The sequence below is a fragment of the Haliaeetus leucocephalus genome, unplaced genomic scaffold, assembly GCF_000737465.1.
Source record: "Haliaeetus leucocephalus isolate CR32 unplaced genomic scaffold, Haliaeetus_leucocephalus-4.0 Scaffold317, whole genome shotgun sequence".
In the NCBI taxonomy this organism is placed as follows: Eukaryota; Metazoa; Chordata; class Aves; order Accipitriformes; family Accipitridae; genus Haliaeetus; species Haliaeetus leucocephalus.
In genome coordinates this window covers 824578-852319 of record NW_010972753.1, presented here as the reverse complement: position 1 = coordinate 852319, position 27742 = coordinate 824578, and the positions used below count along the sequence as shown (strand labels likewise).

Genomic DNA, 27742 nt, shown 5'->3' with positions numbered 1-27742 from the left:
ATTCAATATTTCACTTCCATATGTTAAGGAATGATATTTTCAGGAAATTGGAAGATCCTGAGACATCTGTAGTTCAGATCAGAAAAGTGCCTGGGCTGGTATCGTGCCTCCAAACAGAGGTCAATACTGAAAGCCTGGGGAAGAATGGGAGAACAGAGTAAGCATACAGAGAAATTCTTGCAGTGAGTCTTCACGGCCTCTAGTCATTTTGAACTTTGTGTTTAATAACCCTAATGGATTTTTTTTCTCCTCATCAACTCGAGTGGTCGCATTTTCATTGCAAGTAACATGTTACGTCTGTAACTCCTGTGAAAGAGTTCCACTCAGCTGGGTCACACACTGTGGGAAGGAGTTACCTCCCTTTGTTTTGAATGTGGTACCTGCTAATTTCTTCTGATAGCCCTTAATTTTTAGTACTGGTAGAGGTAATGAGTGAATCCTCCCTAGCTACCTTCTCAGTGCCCCACCTGATTTTTATAGACTTCCATTAAATCACCCCTGTGAATCTTTTTTTCCAGAAGGAGGAATCTGTTCCATAGGTTTGATCATTCTTGGTGGCTTTCTGTCTTTTCCAGTTCCTTTAGGGACTGAGGTGGGTTATGTGTGAGGGGGAAAGGAGGTGAGAGCCGCACACAATGATCTAGGTGTTGGGTGGATTTATACAGCATTTCAATAGTGCTTTCCATCGCTCTTTATTGCTTTTCAAAGTATTAACAGCTGTGTGTTTCAAAGCCCATCATTTCTGTCTCAAGATAGCAGTTTTCCTTCAAATGTGTCATTTTACTTCTATCTGAACTGAGTTTCTGTCTTTCCCCTTTTCTGGATCATCTGTGAACATGTGGAAAACAAGAGCCTTGATCTAGATCCCTGAGGGACTCCACTGGTCATCATGACGAAATCCTGCCTTTTGTTTCCTGTCTTTTAATCAGTTACTTATCCAAGTTAATCTTTTTTAAAAAGGATGAACAGTAAATTCTTTTTAATCTCAGTTTTTAGCATGCACTTAGGTCACAGTTTCAATCTTCAGGAGCCAGGACCAGCAACTTTTTTATTTGTGTGTTTTAATGAAAATTGCTGTGAATTGGCCATGGAAAGTAGAAAAGGTCATACTGGACTTGCATAAAGACAGCATTGTACTGCTGTAACACCAGTATTTATTGATTAGATAGCTGGGTTTATAGATTTATTGACGGACCTAGAGATAGATAGATACATATGGAGATAGAGAGAGAGATAGATAGATAAAGACAGACCTATAGGTAGATTAGCTGGCTGCTGTCCAGGCAGATAATACGCATGGACTACACAACTAAAATATTTAAAAATAGCAAGTATCATGGGATTCCATTGACTGAATTTAGATGTCTGTGGTGTTGCTAGTACTCAAGGTTTCTTCACAGTGTGTAGACTAGAAGTCATTATTAGGATGTGACCTTTCTTATTCCAAAGAAGTCCAGATGAATTACATGCTAAAAGGGCTGTTTACCTCCATTAACAGAAGGGAAGCCTGCAGCCACTGGCCCATATGTGCACATCTGGTTCATAGCTGATGTTTAAGTGAAATGAACTCTATCTTGAATAACTACTTCAAAATGACAACATATTGTCATTTTACACCTCAGTGACAGAACCAGCTGAATGCCATTGTACTGAGAAGTATAACAAGATTACATGTAAAACATGATAGACTCACATGTAGTTATAACACAGCAGAAGTGAGGGTCTGTATGAAACCCTAAATTTTAAGATTTCCTAGCTTTTGAATGGCTAAGTAAGAAATCGTGCTAAATGATCATTAAAATAATAAGTAATTGTGGATAACATATTAAATAGATAAAATTTGATTAATACAAGATAAAAACAATAATATAAGTTTAATTGCAGCACCTAGTGCTTTCTCCTAAAAAAAATCCACACCTGGAAAACATACCAAAGAACTTACTACTCTGACCTTTGCTTCTTATTCATTCTCCCTTTTTCTTTTAAAGAACTTTTTCCTGAAAACAAATTAGACATTCAGTTGTTGTTATCAAATAAAATGTGAAGGAGTAACAAACTCTGAGCCATCAAGGAATGTCAACATACATTGATTAAATCATCCCGGCCTTGCTTTCTCCCTCCCTTTTCTGCTGTATGTAATCCTTCACAGTGGTATGCCAAAGGTAGTACAGGCTTGCCATTTTGTCTTTATTTTGCCATGAAGTTTCAGAACTACATAAATGATTTGTTGTCTGTCCCGGTAAGTGATTTTCTAGGTCTTCTCTGAACATGATTTTCAAATACTTTTTGATGTAATTAAGTAAAGCACCAGTAATTTCTTTTATTAAATATTTCAGAAATAACAGTTATTTTGAAAAAATAAAAGAGGTTTTAATTAAAACAAATGTGACTATTCCTTAAGTATTCAAAGCATTTTTTCTTAGACTTGATGTAGCTTAAGCAGTTTAACTGATGACAAGAGGTGGTTCTGCTTCTTTTTTTCAATTGTAAAAAAGAAGTGCATAAGAAGAATAATCATCTGATGAATCAGAAAACAAAGCCCCAGCAAAATCATGTTTTGTTCTAAAATTTCCCTTGTTTGGGGACCTCTGTACTGTTTCCTTTGCTTTGTTTACTTTCTTGCTTGTCTGCTTGGATTCCAGTGCCATGACAATGGATGACAGATACAGCAATTGTAAGATGCTCTGACATTCAGTACTCTATTTCTAGGGCACCAAGTGAACTGAGTGTGGTGTAATGTAATCGCAACCTGTTTACTATTCTCTGGAATGAGAATTAGAGTACTGTAGTAGGATTTAGACTGACATGCTACTTTTGTTGTCGTTCCCCCCCCTCCCCCTTTTTTTTTGCATTCAGGAAGTAACTTCTGTATTTGGTAAAAACATATCAGTTTCTCTGTGAATACGAGAAAACATTTTTCTCCCAGATACCTTTAATTTTTCTGCATATGCATCCTGATTCCAAAAGCCTTTAAAATTCAGGCAGGATATACTAGTTGACTACTTGAACGTTGCTTTCCTCTAAAGCAGTGCTGGTGTAGTAGCCAGTTCCCGGAGGACTGGTATTCATGAAGAGTTATGAGGCCTCCACCTCTTCACTGTTGACTTCAGACAACTTGTCTGCTTTGTCCAAACTTGTTAATTGTGGCAAGAGTCATGCCAATGGCTGAAATTATGTCAATTTTCAAGGAGTTCTGTGGGATGAAGGCTTTGCTCTGTTGCTTTGTAAGACCAGGATTTTATCTGGAGGGACATCTTTTATTTAGAGATTTGTTGATTTTGTCAAGACAGAGAGAATTCAGGTGCCAGTGGTTCATGTGCCTTTCGCAGCACCTAAATACAGGGTTTCATAACCTTGCTGTAGAAGGGTAAAACCTTTCACAGGTAAAGTCTTTTTCAAAGAAAAAAAGCATTTATTTCTTTATGAAGATACGCTATAATTCAGAAGGCCTATGTTCATCCAAGTCCAAAAGTCATGTAGTGTAGACATCAGCTGGAAAAACTGCACTTAAGTCTGCTGGAATATGGACTAAGTATGAAAGTGTGTTATTTTCAGATTGTCCAGTAGAAGGTTATATAGCTTGACTATGTGCAAAGAAACTATAATTTGAAATTTAAAAATACTTTAATTGCTTTGTTGTCTGCATTCTGTGAAATATTTGCCACACGTCCCATTAAAACATCCCATATGGATGTGTGCCACATCTGATCCTGTGGTCAGGGTGCCCATTCTTTATGGAAGTATCATCTGGTATGTAGAGCTGAGTACTTCGGTGTGGTTTGTATTTCATCTTTTGAACGATGTAAAGACCAGCACTACTGCAACCTTTCCTTTGGTTGCCCTGAGCATGGTCAAAATGCGGTATGCTGGCCCCAGGAATCATTAAACCACACTATAGAGGTGCTCACCATGCTTTCCCAGTGAGCTTAAGCTGGTATAAATGAGCGCTGCAGCTGAGAGTTGCGCCTTACCCCTATGACCATAAATTTTCCTGCCTCAGTTCTACCCAAACATTTGTGCAGCCATTTAGCGAAGCGGATAACTCTCTTTTGTTCTTCCTTCCCTTCTGCAGTACTTCTTAACACAGATCAGTTCCCTCCTTTTCCCCTTGCAGATAGGCTAACGTCATGGCAGAGGGGAGGAGTGGTGGCAGGAATCGGCGCCTGAGGCTGGCTCCCCGGGGACACGGCCACCGCTGGTGGGTGGGCTCGGGCAGCCACCGCGCTGTTCCCTCTCTCTTGCTCACAGCAAGTGAATTATGAGACACCTGTGAGACACCAATTCTAGAATCATAAAATCACAGAACGGTTTGGGTTGGAAGGGACCTGAAAGATCGTCTAGTTCCAAGCCCCTGCCATGGGCAGGGACACCTTCCACTAGCCCAGGCTGCTCAAAGCCCCGTTGCGAGACGTCCTGTCTCTCTGCTCATACTCAGAGTAAACTAGGAGCACGAGAATAAAAAGGATTTTGCTTCCCTGTGCTTGCGACAGTCTGGTCGTAATTGAGGACTTGATGAACACTCGTTTCCTGTCCCATTCATTCACCTAACCTAGTTTTAAGGAAACTACCTGCATTATGGTGGGAATCTCTTCGCAGATGATGTCAGTAGAAATGCGTGCAGCTTGGGCAACTGGGGCTCTCTATATTAGCTGGGCGTGCATTGGGCAGATGTACCTATCTAGTTGGTATTAAAAAATATTAATAATAGTAGTTCAGGAGCATATGGATGGTAGTTCTACCAAAGCACAGCTGGGTAGAAAGTAGCTACAGAGAAAGAAGCTATTTTAGACGACTGAGGCAATCAAATATGCAGGCAGGTGCTTAATCACACTTTCCCTAAAGAATTTTTGTTTTCTCTGTAAAGGTTCCTTAAAATTCCCATCAGCCTCTTTGAAGTGCCATGTGGTGACCCTTTAGGAAAAGTGTTAACTCTGTCCTTTTGGGAAACCCCAGGATAACAATACTTGATCATGCTGTCACAGAAAGTACTTTATGTGGAGTTGAATGTTGGTATCATGGGAAAAACTGAAATCCTGGACATTTCTCTTATTTTGTCTCTGACAGAGTAAGGGCATTTTGACATCTGAAAGCCTTTGGGGTTTTTATACTTGGGCTCTTTCAATTTTTTATTTTTTTTTTTAATTTAAGGTAGACCAGGTAGGATGGATAAAGGACTTGATGATGTTCCTTAAGCACTTGAAGCATATTAGAACAAAGAAATTAATTTGGCTCCCCCTTCACAACACCAGCATTATACATGGTCAATGAGAAGCTTGTTTATGTTTCTGTTCATCCAGAGCTGGAAGAATCTAGTAACCATTTCTGCTTCTTTGTGAAAAAATGTTCTCGGTTACAAAATGGACTGCCAAAAAATACATTAAAGAACAGAGCTTTTATATTGTCACTAACAGTGGCCTTGGATTTGCACGTAAACCTCTAGATGAAAAAAGTCTCATGCATATAAACAACATTCAAAAATACTAGTTGAATGTTAAAAGGAAGCATTATGGTCAAAGAAATACAGCACGTTTTTTCCCCTGACCTAATCATTGAGGTTTTCTGAAATTCTAAAAGTTCTCAAGATAAGTAACTGTCTTTTCCTCCCCTGTATAAGACATCAGTGCATATTGTTCTATTTTCACTGTTCAAACTGACAAATGATGTTAAGCTTAAAATAGTGTTTCCAGCTCATACAGCTCATTTTTGTGAATTCTTTAATGTCTGATGTATTCTCTAGGGATATCTTCATGGAGTTACATTTCAAGCAGCAGTTCCAAAATATTTTATCTAGCGTAAAGACCTCAATTCACTTTCCAGAATAAATACTGATGCTGAGTAAATCTTTTTTTCCTGATTTGTGAGTAAATAAGCTGTTGCTTCGAAAAGCCTGTGTTTGTTAACGGAAAGTAAAAGGATAAGTATGTTCCTTCAGTGTAAAGAAATATAACAAAATCTTCTGTATGGACCTAGCTGGTGCACAAGTGACAATTCAATGTGAATTTTCAGATGAAATGTTCTAGAGACACAAGACCTGAATAACAAAAGTAAATAGACAACTCAGTTTTCAGCAACAACAGAAAACCCTGAAATACAACTTTAAAATATCCTGAAGGAGGAAACTTGATCACCAGTCTGCTTTTCTTCCTCTGGTCAGGATTGAATAGTTGAAGGGAAGGGCCGTAGTGCCCTCAAGTGAGAAAATGTATACTGCCCAGTACGTGCTCTGCTTCTCTTGTGTTGTTCTCTGCTGTTACAGGGATTGCGGTTGAACCAAAGTACATAAATGAAAGGAAATGAGACTGTTTAGATTGTACCGTGACCTCATTCACACAACTTTGTGTGCCACCTCAAACACTTTTGTAATCATTGTTAACTCAGTATCAGAGGAAACTGGTCTGCAGTGATAGGGACTTGCAGCGTACCAAACTGTCATTGAGGGCTCTTCTGCTAACAGAACCTATTATTTAATGCTAGACTATCCTTCTGTTGGCTTCATAAAACCAAGCATTAATACTGGCAGGTTGCTGCTAAATCTGTCTCATGCCTCTGAATATCTGTACACCAAATCATGGTCATTATTCATGCTTTTATCAGCTGTTTCTGCAGCAAGAGGGCACTTCATCCCCTTTCATCTTTAGGATTCACTCGTCAGGCGATTAGGGGGATTTGTGTCTGACAGCTAAATAATCTAATTATACTCGCCTTGCAGAAATAGTGGGATCAAGATTCTGCCTGTTTTGTTGATATGTTCTGTTGTGTGTTGGGAGTCAACCGAGACTTGGAGTCAGGAAGCATGAACTCTACTTGCACCACATGTTTCTTGTGTGATGGGACTAAGCAAGTCAGAGTAGTGTCTGCAGAGTAATGTAAGTGGAACAAGGCTGACTGCCATCATCTAGAAATGAGATTTATGGTAATCAGCATACTGGAGGAGGGTAGAGGGAAACTGAAATGGTACTCTTCAGAAGTGTCTCTGAACCACCAGGCTAGAGACACAAAGGCAGAGGGGAATATGTTAGCTACCCTTTTTGCTGGTGCTGAAACCATTCTGCAGCCAAGAATTCAAGACATAAAGGGCCAGAGAGAAAATGCAGAACTTCACTTATCTTTGCAGCCTGGCAATTAGGACACTGCTGGAAGGGCGTCATCATGGGCATTCTGGTTCATGCTGCATGTGACATTTTATTGTAAACATTACTGACAAAATGATAGAGTTAGGTAAATGGAGGGAGAGAGTTCATGCTGGGAGATGTCAGTTGATGCTGGCAGGGTTGAGGATCCTGCTCTTGCATTTGGAGCGTCTAAATTCCCCAAAAGTCCTTCAAGTTCTAAGTCATTTTTTGTGCCTCTGTCCCAAAGGGGTAAGATCTGCTTGTTTCTTGGGAATATTGAGCCTGATAGGTAGGAATGAATCGGGTAAGACTAAGTAGTGTGAAAGCTGGAGTTGTATATCAGTATTTTGCAGCATAGATCAATGTGTCTAGAAGGGCTTGGAGGACATTTTTTTCTGAATTGACCTTCTTATGTAAAGGAAGAACAGAGGAGGAGAAAGAATTGTATTGAAATCTTCAGTTCAACACAATTAAGAGTATTCTTTGCTCCCATGTTTCATTTTTTAGAAGTGAGGAAGGTTTTGGTAAATTATGCTGGGCCTTCAACTGCAGAAGAGACCAAAATACCCTATAGAAACTAGTCCCTGAGAAGAAGAGTCTATGTCATGGAGATGTGTGTTGAATCAGCAAGAATTTAAGTTGGGCTTGCTTGGTTCTCCTAGCCACTAGTAAATTTGGTAGATATTTGACATGTATGAGAGTATGAGTGATGTAGAACAGTTGGAGAGTCAGAAGGGGAGTTTCTGGCTCATATGGGAGGAGATCTGTCTGTCTCCCATTTCTCTTGTCAGAAAAATTGGTAACTGTGATAATACTACTCGATCTGGGACTCCCAGCATGCAGATCTTAGCTATACTTGAGGTTTTATCCTGTTAAAGCAGAACCATCAGACTTAACAGATCACAGAGGATTCAGTGTCTCTTAGAGTGAGGAAAGTTTATCTTGCATGTTTCCTAATGAACAAATGAGTACTATATTAAGTTTCATGGAGATGTTTTAGGAGTGTTTTCCATGCAAATGTGTGGATCAGTATAGACTAATTGTAAACATAAATAAATCGTAATTTAAAAAAAATCTCCTTTAGTATGTTTTTACAGGAAGAATAAAACTTTTTGGCAGCACAGGTCTACCTGAAACCAGATTTGCATGGCCTATCCATTTTCTTTCCTTTTTCCTGTCAGTGGTGCTTGCGTCACCCCTCAAAGTCCTTGAGTGCAGTCCCCTTACAATTAAAGAATACCAGTTCCACTTGTCTTCTCCTGTCCCTGTCCCATAACAAATTCCAGTGTCCCTCCTCACTGGAGTGGGTTCTGTGCGACCCTCATTTAAATTACTTGAATTGCAACTTTCTGTGTCCTCCTATTAGATATAACATTTCTTCCTCTCCTCACTGCGAGATTTTGGGACAGCTTCGCTCGTTCCGCAGTAAATGATCTTTGGATGTTGTAGGTCACTGATCTTTCAGCGCCTTCCGTGTGCTACACCCAGTTGTGCACAGCTCTTCATCTATCGGTAGACCTGTCAGGAGTCCAGTTTCTTGTTTCTGTGCTCAGGCTATTTCTCTATGTGCAAAAAGAGTCGTGTCTTCAGCCACTTTGCTCCCTGGGCTTTTTACCGTCTCTCCTGAACAAATTGCAATTCATGCAAAGACTGCTTTCTGACGGGTCTCCTAGCTCCCAGCAGAAGAACAGCCTTGTTTGGGTGGTATTCTCTTTTCTGTTCCCAAGGAGTCAGTTGGTTCCCCATGCTGATTTATTCACCTGCACAGCTGTTCATTCTGAACAAGCAGATGAATGAATGTTTGCAAGCATTGCACTTGCATCTGCTATAAATTAAGAAATTACATTGCCGCGTGCCCTTCCCACTGGGATACACTAGTTCCTTCCTCTTTGCCCATGATTCTTTTGCTGTGATTTTCAGCTTGTTAAATTTTAGCTTGCTGTGGGTTTATCTGGGTTTTGGTTTCATGTCATGAGATCAATGATTCATGTATGATAAAGCAATTACCAAATGCTTTCCTTTAATTAATTGTTCTTGAATAACAATTTCATCTTTAAAAAAAGAAAAACTCCCCTAAATTAAAGTTTTGGGATATTCCTCTAGTACGCATTTCTTTCTGAGGTAAATAGCAGTGCAGTTTAGAGTACGTGCTCTCATCATTTTCCAAACCATTTTATGAAGCAGAACTGTGTGAATAAAGGTTTGATCATGAATGAGCATGCTGAGATGTGCAGCTATCTTGAACTGCTCTGTTTGCCTCTGAACCAAAGGCTGTCTTCCCAGTCTCACTTTCATCTTGAAGGTATTCTGTGCTTTTATCTCTGTGAAGGCCCGGTAGCTTCAAATTCTTCATTACATCTCTTCCAGTACAATTTTCACTGCTTTCCAGCTAGATCTTTACCATACCTTTCTGAGGCTGATTATTGCTTATTGTAGTACTCCTCTGTAAATTAGTTATTTTTGCTCAAAAGAAATAAAAATGAGAACCATTTAAAGAGCTGTTGTCAACTTAAAAATCACACTTAGTGTAGAATGACTGAAATGAATACTCCTTGTATGGACAGAAGGGGGATTTCCCCCCCCCCCTTCTTTCGGTTTTACTTTTGGTACTGAATAGCACCTTTCCTTAAGTAATTTCATCACATATGCATTCCACCAGTGAAATTTCTGTGAGTCTTCCCTGAAACTGTGTTAAGGGGTTATTGTTTAAAAATGTTAGTAAACATTTTTTTAATGGGAAAATTTGAGAATCACGTTTTTATGAATTCTATATCATTAAAAAAACCCCAAACCTAACAAAAACCCCACAGACAAACCTAAGTCTTTGCCTCTGTTTCTTTACTGTCCTTTTTCTACTCCTATATTTTCTATTTCTGTTACAATTTTTTATGTTGTCCAACTTTTAACTGAACCTGCAAATTTTAAAGGAGAATAATTATTTTTTTTCAGAGTGTTGGGAAGAAATTACCTCCAGCCACAGCAACTCAGGAGCCAACAAAAATAGAAGTGGACAGCAGAACAAAAAGTAGGTTTCATAGTTTTTTCATCTTTGCACTTCATGCTATTAAGCCTCTTAAAAGCAAGCTGAACACTTTTCCCTGGTTTTGGCTAAAAGAGTGTCCTGTATATATGAAAGGAGAGGATGCAGACAGTTATATTTAGGATAAACTTTGAGTAGGCGGTATGTAGAATGCTTTGTTTCACAGAATCCTCTGAATTCTTTTTGCTCTGATAATCCTACCTTGAGTTTTCTGCCACCAAAAATCAAATTAAATTACGTGATCAGCTTTCAGCCTTGAGGGTACTTCGGAATTAATCAGAGTTGAATAAGATCCAACTTCAGGCTGTAACTTGTAGGTAGGTCATAGAAAAATATCTCTGGCTGTGAGTGACCTTGCTTTTTTCCTCTTTTTTCTTTTTTTGTGTAGCAGAAATAATTGGTGTGAGTGGTATAGTTTGTATGGAAAATGAACAGTGTCCAACTTCAGTTCTGTTTGCATCATTTCAATGCTTAGTAAACAAAAACCAATAATTGTATCTTCTAGGCAGGTCTAAGTGCTGTTCTAGGGAGGCATATGCAACTAGCTTACCAAATAATTTAGGTATATATTCCCAATCTTTTGATTTTATTTATATAAAGTTACAACTAAACTTTATGGATTCCAGTAGAAAAGAATAAGAAGGAAAAGAACATAGCCATGCCTTAGTAAAGAAATTGAGTATAATATAAACTGTTGAGTTTTTAAGTCTTGCCCAGTCCTTCTCCTTCCTTTTAGATAGCTAGCAGGTAATGTCTTGTCTCAGAACCAAAACACATACAGACGTAGGAAGGCAAGCATCTGGAGCAGCAGAACAGGGGCTGTCTGAGAACAGTGTATGCTTACGACCTGTTTTACCACATGTTTTCAGCTCAGAGCTGCAAAAGCAGCTTAGAACAACTTTTAGTGAGTTATTGTCCATTAGCTGCACCACGCTAACTGACTCGCGGCATCCTCTTCTCTTGTTCCCCTTGTGACACGAGGCTGTTAAAGGGAAGTACTGCAAGAACTCAATTGCCCTGAGGAAATGAGAACTCGAAATACTGAAAAATGAGCAAACTGGTAATGTAGAGCAGGGCTCCTGAATGAATGTGTTTGGAATTACCTTTCCCAACCTGCAGCTTGAGCAGGTTAAGCTGACCGGAGTGGAGGTGCCCATCAGAAGGGATGGTCCCACGGGCTTTCCCCCCGCAGCACTAACCCTTGTGTGGTAAGCCAGGCTGGGAGGCAGCTGCCTCGTTCCACATCAGCTTGTACTTCTGACAGCTGAAACTGCATCCCAGGGTACTGGGGTTTCATACTTATACCACTTACAAACAAATGTGGAAACCTTATGAACAGTGGTTGGAGAACTGTACCTTCTACGGTGACACACTGAGCTCTGGTTGACACAGAGACACTTCTCCATCAATGGTTCTGGGCTCTAGTCGGTCCTTTCACCTTTTTGTTATTTCCCTCGGATACACCTTTTTGGTCAGAAAATCCCTCTTCTGTTGCCATCTATTTTCACCACGGTTGTGTGCAAATGTCATTCAACATCCCTTTTGCCAGAACCGATGAGAAGGGTGGGCTACTTATTTGTACAGTATCTTCGCATGTTCTATGAATTTTACCTAAACTTTATTATTTAGGACATTTTCTCTTTCCTGGAATCTCTGGGGCCTCAGTAGAATTTTTGGCATCTCTGTTCTTGCTTGGGAAAGAGAAGGACATGTATAGGAAGGTCTGATATAATGTAATTATATATAATTGTCTTAGCCTCAAATGGTGTCACAGGAGATACTTTCCAATCAGTTGAAGCTGTCTTCATTTAAATTGAAAAACCTTCCAGTGAACATGAAACATACTTCAGTCTGGTTTGGGTTTTGATATAGGCAGAGGAATATTTTTTTCATAATACAGTTAAATGTCTGATAGTGAGACCTGAGGAGTACAATCAGAGTCTGGCATATGACTATGATTTATCTAGTATTTGTCATTTCTCCAAAATCTAATTTTTGCGTTCTCCTAAAAACCTACCACAAACAAGCTTGAAAAAGCATTGAATCCAGGGAAGTTGGCAGTCTCAGAAAACTGATGAATGGCCTAATCACAGCGTTCAGCATAGAAGTATCATTCCATCTTGGACCTCAGGTACTTTCACTTTTGTCTGGGATGGTAGGGTCCCAGTCTTCCTTGGAGTCTTTAATTGCTGAACAGAATAGATACTGTGCCATTCTCCAAAGAAGCAGCAAGAAACAGAAGATCCATAGATTCAGCTCAGTATGGAGAGGGGACTTTTGGCTATGTGATTTAGATTCCCTTGGGATTACTGCTGGAGACGTATGCTGCAAGCAAGAGAGAGGTTATGTTGCTAGAGGAATAATGCAGTTTTTCATCTTCCACCTACTTTTTTCCGTGACTGATGCTGTTATTCCTTAGTCTCAACTGGACAAAAAATGCAATTGTACTGTGAAAGAGCCTGCTGAGAGAGGAAATGGAGAGCGGTAGCATCTTCCCTCTTTGCCCGCAGGGGCTTCAGCATGGAGTGATGGTTGCTGACTCTTCCCACATCTTGATTTGAGTCTGCTTTTTTCCTATAGCTTTCCTGGTGTGGTAGGGCAGTGATTTGCAGCAAGGCACTTGATGCACTTACCATTTGCTCTTAGGACATGCAAGGTGGCCTAAGTTCTGCAATGGGGTGTGTTGGTTGGAGCAAAAGACAGAGCAGCATGTTCTATAGATGCATCTCCCAATAGTATGCTATGTAAATCTCCCTAAGAAGTGGTCTTAAGATTTTGAGGGATAAACGGATGACTCTTCAAGGCAAAAGAGGACCTTTTGCTCAAAGGGAGAGCACACTGAAAGCACAGATCCTTACAGAGCTTGAGTGGACCCTTGGAAAACATCACTAACCTTTCAGGAATGAAGGAATGCATCTTTGAAGAGAAGAGGGGAGAGCTGTTTGGTTTAGGTTTGTGGGTGGCTAGGCTTACAGGGGAATTATTCTGCTGTAGAATTTCCATCTCTCTCATGTAGCTGGGATGGCATATGCATGCATGTGTGTTTATAATTCTATCTCGGGGGTGAGATATATTGGTTTTTCTATGAAGTACCTTGCTTTTAGTTTAAGTGGCTTGCAGTGGGAAGGCTATATTGTAGAAAATATATATAAATTTTTAAGTAGCTCTGTTGGATTCTAAAATTCAGCAAAGCAAAAACATCTACAGTGACTGAGACAGCTATTGCAGATTACTGAGATTGCAAAAATGGAGTATAAATAAGCAGACAACAAAACAGCAAAGGCAATAAGTCACAGAATGCACTGACCACAGCACTTAATTTGATTACTCCACTCACTATTTACAATTTGTGTTAACCTATTGCATAATAGGAATACCAAAATCCTAGCAAGTAACTAATGTTTTTGCGTGATGGTAGAAGGTGTAAGGAGTAGCTGAATCTAGATTAATGGGGCCCTAATTAGTTCTGTTTCTATTTTTTTTTATGAAATGGTGGTTTGACAGTTTGAATATTGTGAAGTTCTGTGAAAATATTTATTAGTGCAATCCATTTATGAGTCTTGAGTATGGCAGTTAATAGTTTTGCTGAATGTAGTGTTTGGGTTTTTTCATCTGGTTTGTGGTTTTGGTAATGATGTAATTTTTCACTAGATTTTGTACATTTTATTCCATTTCAGGAACATTTTATGAGTGATAGTTAAAGAGAGGAAGCTTAAGCTCAAGGAATACTACTTTAATGCTGCTTCTTTTCTTACTTAGTATTACTGTTTGTGTCCATATTGATTGGTGTATGATTTAGACTTCATCAAGGGGGAAATATTTAAGCCTCAAAAATCAACTAGACAGGTTTTTTGTTTGTTTTACTAAAAAATAAATAAATAACCAATTTCTGAAAAGTTAGAAGGGTGACTCCAGCCCAGTGATTACATTCCCTGAGATGGAGGAAATCTTGCCATGGGGTTGAAGAGTTCTTACCTAACAAAAAAGAAGCAGCATCAGATGTGAGAGGAGGAAATTGTGTCATCCTGGCCTAAGAGGAAAAGCAAATTCCAGACTCACTGTCCCCTGTGAAATTTAAGCTTGAACATATGTTTGTCTGTGGACTGTTGTCTCGAATGTCACAGCTCATCCTTAGAGTCTGGCAGGAGAACAAATAGAAGAGGCATGCTTTTAAAGTGAACAGGGTCCACTGGTACAGTAAATGGAGTTTGCTCAGTTCTGGTTTGAACAGAATAATATTTAACCAGTTTCTCAAAATGCAAACAAATGAATTTACCTACTACAGTACTGCAGAATCCCAAGTCATATAGAAGGTCTATACGTTGAAACCAGTGCTTTACCCTGTCATCGTAAATACATATCGAGCCGCTGAATTCTGTGGGTGAAATACAGTGCTTGTAGCAGCCTAGATAATGAAGCAGCTGTATTCTGTAGGAAGGCTCTCTCTTGCTAGTGTTCTCCCTCTTTGAGGCAATGATTTTCTGGGGGGCTTGAGACTGTATCAAATAAGCCGCATTTTGAACTCAGGACAGACTGTGGGGCATGAGGTGCTGAACAGAGATGCATGTTAACTACCCCCATAAAACATCCAGTTCTTTTTAGAGGATAGCCCCTTTATAGTGTTTAGGATGAGACTTTTTCCTCAATGAAGTATGGGCAGTGACAGACCACATGATAAATATGTAGTTCTTTGCAGCTGCTTTTCCTTCCAACTTGTGGTGGGTTGACCCTGGCTGGACACCAGGTGCCCACCAAAGCCACTCTATCACTGCCCCCCTCAGCTGGACAGGGAGAGACAATATAATGAAAGGCTCGTGGGTCGAGATGAGGGATAGATCACTCACCAATTACCATCACAGGCAAAAGAGACTTGACTTGGGGAAATTAGTTTCATTTATTACCAATCAAATCAGAGTAGGATAATGAGAAATAAAACCAAATCTTAAAACACCTTCCCCCCACCTCTCCCTTCTTCCCAGGCTCAACTCCACTCCCGATTTTCTCTACCTCCTCCCCCACAGCGACGCAGGGGGATGGGGAATGGGGGCTGGGGTCAGTTCATCACACCTTGTCTCTGCCGCTCCTTCCTCCTCAGGGGCAGGACTCCTCACACTCTTCCCTTGCTCCAGCGTGGAGTCCCTCCCACGGGAGACAGTCCTTCACAAACTTCTCCAATGTGGGTCCTTCTCACAGGCTGCAGTTCTTCACGAAATGTTCCAGCGTGGGTCCCTTCCATGGGCTGCAGTCCTTCAGGCACAGACCGCTCCAGCGTGGATCCCCCATGGGGTCACAACTCCTGCCAGCAAACCTGCTCCAGCGTGGGCTCCTTTCTCCATGGGGCCACAGGTCCTGCCAGGAGCCTGCTCCAGCGCGGGCTTCCCACAGGGTCACAGTCTCCTTCGGGCACCCACCTGCTCCAGCGTGGGGTCCTCCCCAGGCTGCAGGTGGATCTGCTCCACGTGGTCTTCCCCACAGGCTGCAGGAGAATCTCTGCTCCGGAACCTGGAGCACCTCCTCCCCCTCCTTCTTCACTCGCCTTGGGGTCTGCAGGGTTGTTTCTCTCACATGTTCTCACTCCTTACTCTGACTGCAGTTGCTGTTGTGCAGCAACTTTTTCCCTTCTTAAATACGTTCTCCCAGAGGCACTACCACCGTCACTGATGGGCTCGGTCTTGGCCAGCAGCGAGTCCGTCTTGGAGCCGGCTGGCATTGGCTCTGTCGGACATGGGGGAAGTTTCTAGCAGCTGCTCACAGAAGCCACTCTTGTAGCCTCCTTGCTACCAAAACCCTGCCACACAAACCCAATACACAACTTCTGAGCTACAGGGATGATGCTGGGAAGATGAATTGCCTGTCACCCTAGGCCCTTGGGGTCTGTCAGGGAAGCTAGCAAAGGCTTTGTTCTTCCTTCCAAACGACAGGACTAAGGGGGACGAGGGCAGAGAAGATGCTTATTGTTGTGTCCCCATTGTACCTAGTCTTGTTGGAAGAATACAGTTCAAAAATCACAGGGTGTAGCCAAGGGCACATACTTTCAAATGGGATTATACCTAGCCCAAGTCCTCTCAGTTCAGAATATGCTGGGCCAGAAGTTGAACATCCTGCATTAGATCCAGCCTGTTTGAGTTGTAAGATATGCTGTAAGGTTTATCTGCTCACTCAGTTCCTTGAGCAGTGCCCATTGCCTATGGCGGGTTGTTCTCGTTTGCTTGGGGAGGAGCTGTGAGTTTGCAGAGAGAGGCTCTGTGGTCTGACAGAGTGAATTATTGTTGAATTAATAAATGAGGGCTGAAAAACTCATGATTATAATGTTTTCTCCTCCCTTACTGTTTCCAAGATGTCTGCTGTCAGGGATTTATTAGCAGGTATATTTTTAAAATGTCTTCAGGTCAGAGGAAAAAAGAGGGGCTTCTGGAAGAACCATCTGTGAGGTATAAATCCAGCCTTCGATGTCAAATGTAAAAATGAGATATATCATCTACAGTTGAGGGATGCTTAATATTGGTATCTCAGTTTGAAGCTTTAATTTGGTTTAAGTCTGTTTACCAGTCTTGTAATAGGATATATTATTTTGAAGTTTAGGTTTTTTGGTGTTTTTTTATTTCACTTTGAAAACCACTGAATTCGGCAAGTTCCAGTGTGATCTGTACAGTGATGTGTCTGAAATTAGAATTTCCTTTTATCTTTTCTTCCTTCCCATCTAAACATAACTGTTGAAATTAAGTGCTTCTACATCCTCTTGCGGTATTGTTCTCCACTGAGTAAGGACAATTTTAGCAGCAGAGTGACGTGACCCATTAGATTCTTCTCTGCTTTTATTAATCTGTTTGTAAAGGTTCATATTATTTTGAGTGCTGTTGGCTTTGCTTTTACTTACTTAAATCACGTTGGTCTACCATTCCCTTAGAAGAAGTTAGAAAGCTGACTTTGTTCAGTCACTTATATTGTTCCAAACCCATCTGTGTTGTTGAGACCTAGCTCTGTTGCAGTGTGGTCCACAGGGTCCTTGTTAGGCAGAGGAATGTGTTGATTTAGTGTACATCAGCGCAAATTGCACTCGAGGAGTCCAGACTTCTACGGTACGTGAACCATGAATTTTTTCCATGGCTGTGCCTTCACCCTGTGTTCTTGTGCCAGACTTCAGAGCACAGGGCAGCCGTAAGCCTACCCCAGCTCCCTCTTGTGCCTCTCACAAGATTGTCTCCTGGCTCTTTATGAACTTCATCAGTATTTGGCTGAGTTTAAGATCTGGGTTTTGATGTTTTTCTCTAGTTTAATTCCTTGTTTCTCTGATATCTGGATATTGTAACAAAAAAAAAGAAAGAATAAAGGTAAGAGCTTGTTGGGGAGGACGAACAGGTCATGGGAGAACAGAGTTCTTGACATCAGAACTAGAAGATGAAGATGCGTAGCCATTTGCTATATGTGAAAGACTGAGTTCTTTGGTTAAAGTCTTGCTGCTCTTGGCAGCCACTTACTGTGAGATCCACACTGACACATACTTTTAGCGGCAAAGCTTTAAAAAAAGAGAAGAAAGAGAGCACTTACTTTCCTGATTATCAACTGACTTTTTCAGATGCTGAAACCACAACCTTCTCCCCACTCTTGTCTGTCGGGGTCTTCATCTTGAAGGATGATTCAAATTTACAGTTTTCAAATAGCAAGGGGGAGCTGAGGGACGGTTGCCTGTAACAGGATTCAGGAGACACGAGCCCCCTGGAGACACTTGCTGTTCAAAGCATTCTTTAATCTGAAATGCATGGGATTCATCCATGCCAAGGGCGAGGGCTGCGCTGCTGGCATCCTTTCAGAATAGTTCCGTTACTGTGGTATAGTGGCTGTTCTTCACTGTTGATTAGCTGTGCATTGTGCTTGGCTTCCTGTCTAATCATGAGATTATACAGTGTATAGATTATCTAGCGAATGGAGGAACAACTTATGTGCTTGGGAATGGATACTCGAGAATGATCCTCCTTGGGCCCAGGTGGTGTTTGCCTCCTAGAGCCCAGCCTGACTTCTCTTCTGTATCCCAAAAAAGAGGTGCTAAGCCTGTTTACAGTAACCAGAGACTTCCCTGAGTATGCAGCACTCAGCTTCTTTAGTACAGTATTATATCTACATCGCCTCTGTACTAATTCACTGAATATATTATTTAGCAAAGCTGTTTTTCAGGATGCAGATACTCTCAGAATAGGAAAAAAAAAGAACCATAATTATTTAAGAGGGCGTACACACTGAAGCGTAAAAATGTGCTGAATCTCATGTTTCTCTTACGTGCTGCTCTGCATCTACCTGACCTAAGTCAACTTTTAACCAGCTTTTACATAAAATGTTATTATACTGTGTTCAGGACAAGTGAGCAGGTGAAACATCCTAGCTGGGTCCATAAAGAGAGATCCAAACCCTTTCTCCAGAAGGCAGTAAACTAACAGTTAAACATCGCTTTCATCGCCTGAAATCTGAGTTGTGACGTGGTGGTTCTCACATGCCCAGTCGTTTGGCAATGTTACCAAATGTTTATTTGACAGTGTTCCCTGCTCTCAGAAACAGCGAAAGAGGCTTATTTTTCCCTTGTTGGTGTTTTTTTTTCAATGATAACGTTCATTGTCTTTATCAGACTCTTGTTTCTTCAGAGACATCAGAAGGGGTATGGTGGGTTGACCCCAGCCAGCAGCTAAGCTCCACCCAGCCACTTGCTCCCCCCCAGGGGAGGGAACATGGGGACTAAAAGCAAGAAAACTCACAGATGAAGACAGTTTAATGAGTGAATGAAACAGAAAAAAAAAAAAAGCAATGCAAAGGCAATCATCCACCACTTACCACAAGTAGACCAATGCCCAGCCAGTCTCCAAGCAACGTCTGCCTCCCAGACCAACACCCCCAAGGCCAGCCTTCTTCATTGCTGAGCGGGAGGTGATGTGGCACACAACATCCCTTTGCTCAGCTGGGGTCAGCCATCCCGGCTGTGTCCCCTCCCGGCTTCTTGCCCACCCCTGACTACGTGCTGGGGGATGGGGAAGAAAAAGAGAAAAGAGAAAGCCTTGATGCTGTGCAGGTACTGCTCAGCAATAGCCACAGCACTGGGGCGGGGGGGTTACCACTGCTGTTTTAGTCACAAATCCAAAACGCAGCACCCTGCAGGCTGCTGGGAAGAGAACGGACTCCATCCCAGCCAGACCAAGTACCGAGCGGGGCTGGAAAGCCAACTGCTAATGCTCTTGGATAAATTTAAATTTTTGTGTTCAGGAAAATAAATCTGTGAAGCCTGAGAAATTCTTGTTTACTTGAACCGGCGCCACACAAAATTCGTGCCGTTTCTGAGCAGCAGTGTGTGAACTGGAGAAGAGCTTTCCCCTTCCCCATCAGTACTGATTCGTTTCTCAGACTGATTGTGCTTACAGGCAGAAACCCTTCACACGCACGTGTGTTGGCTGGTTGTTTAAGGTCGATGTTCCTGTCGCTAAACTTCAGCTGTTGGGATGCAGCCTCTGAGTCGGAGCCCTAAGTTTTGGTGTACGCGTGTGAGCTCGGTGTCTGGGCTCCCACGGGTCCCAGCGGAGGTCTGTCCAGGGAGTTCGGGGTGCGATTCGGCTAACCAAATGTAGGTGTCTGCTCTCAGGGTGAAGAGCTCGCTCTCTCAGGGTGAGAGCCGCTCTCAAGGCTTCGCTCACTTTAGCGGCTTCGTCTCCACCGACTGCAGTGCGAGTGTAGGCACTGGCATCGTCGGTTTCTAACATCAGATGCCCAAATCTGAACCCAGACATCATGCCCAGCCCTGGGGGCTGAAGTCAGTAGGCTGCATCTGGAGCTGTTTGAGATGATACCCCAAGGTATTTTGGCTTGCCTTCAGCGGCCAGGCCAGAGGGGCCTGGCTCTTCCATAGGTTGTGCATGGTATCTGCCAACCGCGCGGGTGTCTTACATCCCCACGAGTGTCTGAAGTGGCACTTAGTGTCTGGGCAGCTGAACTCGCCCCCCCGTGGAGCTGCAAATACCCACAAGTGTAATAGCGCAGGTTCTCTCTGTAGTAAGTATAAAGAAATAAGTCCTTTTCTTTCAAATTAATTTAGATTTCTGTGGCCTGCAAGTACCTGTTTCTCTGCATCGAACATGACAGTTGACTAGAGGTAGAGGTCATCAAAACTGAGACAGCTGAAGTGAGGTGAACACTTCTTCAAAGTCACATGCCACTCTACAAAGGGTCCAGTAATTCCTCTGTGTGTTTCTTTGGTCTTTTTAAACCTGCTGTCTTAGAGTATCACATATATTTATACATTATTTAACAGCTGGAATACATATTCCCTTTTTATTTGTAAGGCACGTTGACATACTTGTCTGTTGCGCAGCAACATGTTGTACGTAACTGCTTTTCATGACAACTGCTTTTTATGATTTCCGAGTAGGAGTGCTGGCTCCTGTATTTTCCAGATTAAGGTTGAGTTGAGGCCCTTATTTACAGACAGCAAAGGGAAAAGGGAAGAGGAAACTGTAGACTAATATTCAAAACTCTTTTATGCTGAGTGTACAGAAGGCTTAGTTATGAATGCCTTTACATTTACTAATGTATTATGTATTATTTATTATTTTATCATCTTTATAAAATACCTGCTTTCTTGCACACCAAGGGATAGAAAAACTGTGTCAACCTACTGGGTCCTTTATGCTTCCAATTTATGTGATCTGGTGGAAGGCCGTACCAGTGGAACTGTTGAAGCAAGTGTCAGATACAGGCTTACTCTAAGGGAAATGGTTTGTGGCAGGTTGCTGTCTGGAGCAATTTCATTTGAGATAATGGTTCTAGGGGCTACAGAGCTGACTCCCTGGATGACGTGTGTGGGAATGCTCATCAGTGTGCAGTTTTTTAAATATTTCATACTGTTTATGAAGGTCTAAAATACAAAAAGAAAGGTGGCAAGAAAATAAAGCAGCACAAAGAGACACTTGTGGAACATTTTATGAAGATTTTCATCCTTGGATAAGCAGTTGTTATAAAGTGACAATTTATCACATTGAATGTTCTTCCTTTCAGCCAAGGAGTATTGCAAAGTGATATTTCCGTATGAAGCACAGAATGATGATGAACTCACAATCCGAGAAGGTGATGTCGTCACGCTTATCAGTAAGGTAAAAGCAATGTTTTTCTCCTATAAGCAGGGATCCAGATATTTAAATTGGCATAATTCAATTGCCATAAAAATCCCTATTTGTGTCTTGGACAGTGTCCTTCCTAAGACAGTGCCGGTTTGACAATGAAATGTTACGTAGACTTCAGAGAGCCCTACATCTCCCTTCCTTTTGTGCTTTAGAGCCTTACCTTGATAATGTTAAGTGAAGAACAGCAGACCTGTACTCTTGAGTTTACAAGTTTATTCAATTAATCTTAATTTGAATCTGCTGGCAGATCTACAGAAATTGTAAATTGATCCCTGTAACAAACATGAAAGCCTAGAGAATAAACTGGAAGACTCAAGAAAGCGGCAGCTTTGAACATCTCTGTTAGGTGTATGAGTTATCTTTCTTGCAGGAATTGTGAATTAGATTTTTGGGGGTTAGATGGAGATAATGTGCCTAAATTAGCTTAATGAACTAAACACTTATTTAAATGTAGCCACCCTTAACACTATGGTAAAGCAGAAAAAGATGATAAAGAAGAAATTAAATCATTTTAGATCTGTATTCTTTTCTTTAAAATTACTTGAAATGATTCAAGATTAGCAATTAAAAAACAGTGCCAGGATTTATACTAAATCTCCAAAAGCTATACAGTAAGATGGGGAGTAAACAGTTGGTTTTCTTATAGAAGAGCTGTGCACCATGTTACAGAGGATGGATTATAGTTTAGGTGCACTTAATTTCCTGCTCTTGGTTAAAGACTTTACAGTTTGTTTAAATGTTTTTGACTGCTGGACGTAAGTATTTGGGAAAAAAAGCTGCGAAGTTGAAAAGCCTGTGGATTTTGCATGATGAAGATTAATTGTGATGAAGTGCACAATAGTGCTGTTGTTGTTTGTGCTTATGTGAAAGTAAATGAATGAATTCTATAATTGATAAGTTTTGTAAGAAATTGTTACTTGACTGAGCAATTTGGCACCTGGGCAGAAAAAACCCCAAACCTTAGGAAGTACATCTGGGGCAGTGTTTGCTATATACAAAGCCATCTGCAGTCCTAGAGGACATCATCTTTGTCCTGAAGTATATACATGTAACTGAGGCAAAATAATCAGACATTTGGTAGGAAGAGAAACTGCAAATTCAAAAACTAAATTATGTATATTAAATATTCTTTAATGACTTGCCGTCAATGACTTTTTTGTGTAGCTTGTCCTGAAAACTGCTTGGCTTTGCCTGATTTAGAAAGTTCTTGTGTGGGTATTTTACAGTGCCTCTGATCATGGAAATGGCTTTTAAGACGTTGTTCCTGTCCACTTTACGCTTTATTGAGCAGGTTGATTTAACTCTCTGAGATGGCTGGTCTCCAGGTGGAGCTGTGTTCTTCAGTATACATAGATAAAGAGAAAATTACTTTACAGAGGTTTCAGTACAAGACTTCATTTACTTGCTTTTTCCCATTTTCTTCTTCCTGCTTCCTCTGCCTCCACAATGGAAGGATATTTCTCTTTTATAATAACTGATGATCTGACTGAATTGATCAGTTTTCCCAACCATGCAGTGAGAAGTTTGTCAGTCTGTTTGCTAGTATGTCCCCTGTCCATCTACTCTCCAGCCTGATGGTATCAAGCCACTGCAGGCATTTTGTTCAATTTTCTTCTTTTTTCTGTGGTATATGACATGTCTATGAACAGTTACATAAAACCATGCCTCTAGAGAGTGGGGGATCTCAATGCAAAAAGGCTTGGCATTTCTCTGTGGATGTTTTTTTATACTGTGCCTGAACTAATCTGAGATACTGAAGACACAGTGCTTAACAAGCAGTCACTTTGCAGATCCTTTTGTGGTTTGCAGACATCATTGCAGTCTGACTTGCGGGGTTTTTTCATCTGTTTTTAACACATATAGTTTCAAAAATAAAATTCAAGTGATGTGGAGTCAGGGTCCCTGCTGTAGAGTTCTGAAAACAGTGGGGCCTCCTCCATGCTCTACTATGGGATGTAGTAACTTTATTTTAGTCCAAAACTTCTGAAGCAGGTGTCTGTTGTCATTTTTCTTCTGTCAGCAATAACAAAGTCAGACTCACCTTTCTGCCCACTAACGGCTTCTGCTAGAGAGTTGTCTTTTACCTGGAATTCAAATCACTGGGCTTAGAGAGTCCTTTCCATAACCAGTTAGTGATCCGTACTGACTAAGAGGAATTAAATAGAAATATACAGAGTATTTCAGAAACGATTACCATGGTTTTGCTTTGCTATCAGATTACAGAGCTTCTTTTAATCTATTTGCAAGAAATTGTTTTGCAAGGTTTGCTTTCTATGCTGGAGCATTAGACAAAATTTATTCTTGCCAATTATCTAGGCGGAGGGAGAGAAGATTGTTACTTCTAAAGAAAGAGATGGGTGTCGTACTACTTCCTACAACCACAGATGCATTATCATAAAATAATGTGTTTTGCTGAAATCACTAAAACCAGAAGTGATATGAATTCTCCATATGAAAAGCCCCTCACTAGGCTAATCTATTTTCACACAGTCAGATCTATGGGAATGTTGAAGACCCACAATTTTAACTCATACTGCATTTGCATTTAATTGAAAACAAAAGCATTTGGGAGAATGTTTGGAAGTGGCTGAAGTAATGAGTGAGTGACAGAGGAATGGGAGAGAAATCTCATGAAAATAACGTAAAATGCATTAAAAGAATCTTAAAAAGCATGAAGATGAGATAGCACTTGATAGGTGCTAAGAGGAAGGGGAATGACTTAAATGAGCTAAATGGTAAGTTACTAGGAGAGCCTGTTTATTTGTGCATGCACATGTGAGAGTACATGTGTGAGGAAGCTGTTAGTCTGGTATTCATCTTAAAACGCTAAAACTTTATTTTTTGGAAAGAATTACAAAAAAGTAGTATCAGTAAAGGCAGAATTCAAAATCACCATTTTGACAATGCCCCTGCAGATAAAAGGGATAAGATTATATGAGATTTCTCTCTTTTTTTCAGCTAAATTAATTATAAAAATCCCTTTGTCAAGGTCATCAAATATCTACCTCATACAAAGAACAAACCAATTTTTTTTTTTATCATGGCCTTTGCAGAATCTGTTTCAAGTTCTTCCTGTTTTGATGGATGTTGAGATATTGAATCAAAAGCTGGTCAGACCTTTTCTATAGGCCTCTATGATAAGGGAATTGGAATATCTGAATTTTTTTATGAAATAGCCAAGAATACTTTGAACGGATTTGCTCAATCACAAGTGACTTCCCTAATCACTTGGAGAATGTGCTGATAAGTTTTATTTAAACACTGAAGTGAGTCAGTAGAGGCTGATCATTTAGTGGTCAGAATGGTATGTAATTTGGGAGATATAAGGGAAGGATGGCATTATGCAAGAATGATAGCCAAAAATAATTGCTGATTAAACAGCATATTGAGTCATTTTTTGATGAACTGCATAGGCCTAAATCATGGAAAAGATACACGATGAGACAGAGTCCAAACATATGGTAATAACAGTTGTTTTCTCATAGGTTAAAATTTACCTTAAACACTAGAAGAAAAGCAGAAACTAACTTCACATAAATGAATTCCAAACATTTCTGGAAAAGGCTTTTCTCTCCTCCTTTTCCCCAGTGAAGCAAATACTCTTGTAGATACATAGAAAAGGTCTTATTAATTACAGGAAATTAAAGTGAACAAATGGTAGTCCTTTAATCCCTTCATGCAAAATATTTGAAGATAGAAGACCAGAAAATATTGGTCAGAATTGTAAAGGCAGGTAAAAACTTCATTTTTAAGGCAATAAAACAGTAGACCTGGTACCTTTGCTTTGCAAAAAGGAGACTAAGAAAAATACACCTTTGGAAGAAAGAAAACAAAAGCAAAATACAGTAATTTTACTTGTACAGTTAAGGTGATAGTTGTGCAATTTGATGATAAGATACATTCATAAGCTGAAAAGATATGAGTGACAAGAGGCCATGAGATTTACCCTGTAGGTTATTCTCTGTAATGTCAAACATTTGTGTTCCTTAGGTAATTTTTTTAGTGTCTTCAAAATGTTCCTGACAGCATTTGGATAAGGACAAGAACACTGGTAGTGCCTGCACTGTGCGGCTGAAGGAGAGTGGCAAACAGGTGTTTTATCATGCTCAAATACTGATTTTGGAGACTCTATTTGCAATCGAGTTGCTTTTAAGCAACAGAAGATTCATGTGACATTTTCAACTGTCATCTTGAAAATCTTTTAGGATTTTTCATTCCAGCACTTTTAGACATAGCTACCGTAGGCTACTTTCCAGTGTTAATAAAGACTGTTTATGCAAACACTACAAGTTTTTTAGTAGCTCTTCTAAATTCTGACAAAATGCATAGGATTCTGGAGAGGTCACTGGCATACAGAAAATGACCTGTGTGAGGAATCAATAGTAATAGCTAAATAATTTCAAAGCAAATACATCAAGAACACACTGGCAGCTGCGCACTCATTTGAAAGCAGTTTTACTTGCCTGTGAAAGATTTCATTGCACTGCATCAATCTACCTCAGCTCTAGGCAGTAAAGACCACTTTGTTCCCAGGAATGAAAATGGTCTGGATAAATAAAATTAACTACTTCAAAAATCATTGCAAATTTGAAAAGCTGACAGTAATAGAAGGGTATCCTCACCTGAACCCTTATTATCAGAGTAGGAGTAGTGGAGGGCAATAGCAGTGGCAATTCTGCCAATTCTGAATGTACAAGATGTTGAAATGAATAGGTGTTAATATATCGGTTGGAATAATAATCTTGTGCCGTGCTCTGCATATCCCACCTGGCTTTCCCTCAGCCTCCACCAACCTGGATTGCAAAGCCTTTCTTCTCCTGCTGCAGGCTAATGCCTGAATACATGGCATTAGTGGTAGGAACGTGTTGCACTGAAGTGATGGATGAATGTAAAAGGGGGTCCTTTCTGATTTTGCAAAAGAGCTTTCATGAGGAGGTGAGTTTCACAGAGGGCATCCAGCACGCAACAGTGAAAAATAAAGCAACAGTGACCTACAGCCTCCCAAAATCTTGCTGATGCTTTTCAAATAGTACTGGCAAAGTTGGTGCATTGATATCATGAAAGACAGAACAGGGTAATGCCTGTCACTAGTGAAAGACTTCCATGACAAATTATCTGGTCTAGATATTTAATGACAATCCAGATATTTAATGGCAATCCAATTTGTAGTGCTTAATTCTGTGCTGGGGAAGAAAGAGCCATAAACCTAGTATCTAAAAATAAGTATAATGGCAGTCAGGTTTTGCAAAGATAGTATTTGCTTTCGGTGTTACTGTTAATAATTTAGTGTGAGATTTGCAAGTTTTCTGTACGTGTACTGAGTCCCTGCCCCGAAGCACATGCAGTCAAGTGGTAGGACAGACAAGTAAGTTCAGGCAAATAGAAGGGTATAAGGAAACAATGAAATGAGATTCGCTCTTGATAGTCTCTTTCATAATGTCACCTTTTCACTGTTGCAGTGACTGCTCTGTGCATTTGTCCGTGTTAGAGAATGGAATCTGTCCTTATGCGAAGTGTTTAATATTTTCCAGTTAGGGTAGTCATTAGGCACTTAATTTCACCCTCACGGAATTTATAGACAGTCACCCAAGTACAGCCCTTTCGCCAAAACAATTCTCCCGGTGTTCCCTCTTACAACATCTTTGAGTGCTCATCCTGGTGCAGGAGGTAATTGTCCCGAGCACTTTCGTTAGCTGAGCAATTGCCAAGGCGAACTCGGCTGGGTAGGGCTGTGAAGGAAAACAGCTGCTCCGACGGATGCGGGAGGCTCCCAAAGGGATGAAATTAGTAAGTGCTATGTGCAAGAGTCGTGCCAGTGAGCTGAGGCCGTGAGCAGGGGAAGGAGCAGGAGCCGGGCGGTGTGATAGAGGAGGACACACTAGCTGATACTTAATTGAACATTTCGCTAGGTCGTGGTGTCACTACGGTGGAAACCTCTCTCTTGCTTCCATTTGTTTCTATGGGGGTTTTTTGTTGCTGAATTTTTCTGTAAGCTTTTAATTGCAAACAGCACATACATACTTTACAACCCTTGGTTATAGAAATACGTGGAGGAATTAGAAGACTTCCAGTTTTTCTTTCAGTATGAGCAAATAGGTAGATAGTATCGCTCATTTTTCCCTATTAAGGTGAAAATTTCGGTATTTTCCACTCTATGGGTAAAAAAAAAAAAGAGGGGTAATATATGAAGTAATTAAAAATAAAGCTCATTGGCCAAGAAACAGAAATTTTTAAAGCAGAAGTATGGAAGGTTGTCTGTTTCAAAAGAAGGGAAGAAGTTAGTCATATTTCATGATAGCCATTCAGGTAATGTTGTTTTTCCTTGATTGACAGCTAAAAGCTTTTATCTCATTTTTAGAAACGAGTTTACTAATACAACAATACAAAAAATTTAGGTTATGCAGGGGAAAATATGATCTGGTTTAATAAAACATAAA

General features: G+C 40.6%; 1 protein-coding gene across 1 annotated transcript in view; it reads left to right on the top strand.

Annotated features, from left to right (window-relative positions):
- SH3KBP1 (SH3-domain kinase binding protein 1) overlaps positions 1 to 27742 on the top strand; it is a 218823-nt gene that overhangs the window by 144392 nt on the left and 46689 nt on the right. Inside the window, exons 7-8 of the mRNA XM_010571263.1 lie at positions 10062 to 10137; positions 21181 to 21275. Coding sequence (XP_010569565.1) covers positions 10062 to 10137; positions 21181 to 21275 — 171 coding nt within the window. The remainder of the gene's footprint in view (positions 1 to 10061; positions 10138 to 21180; positions 21276 to 27742) is intronic.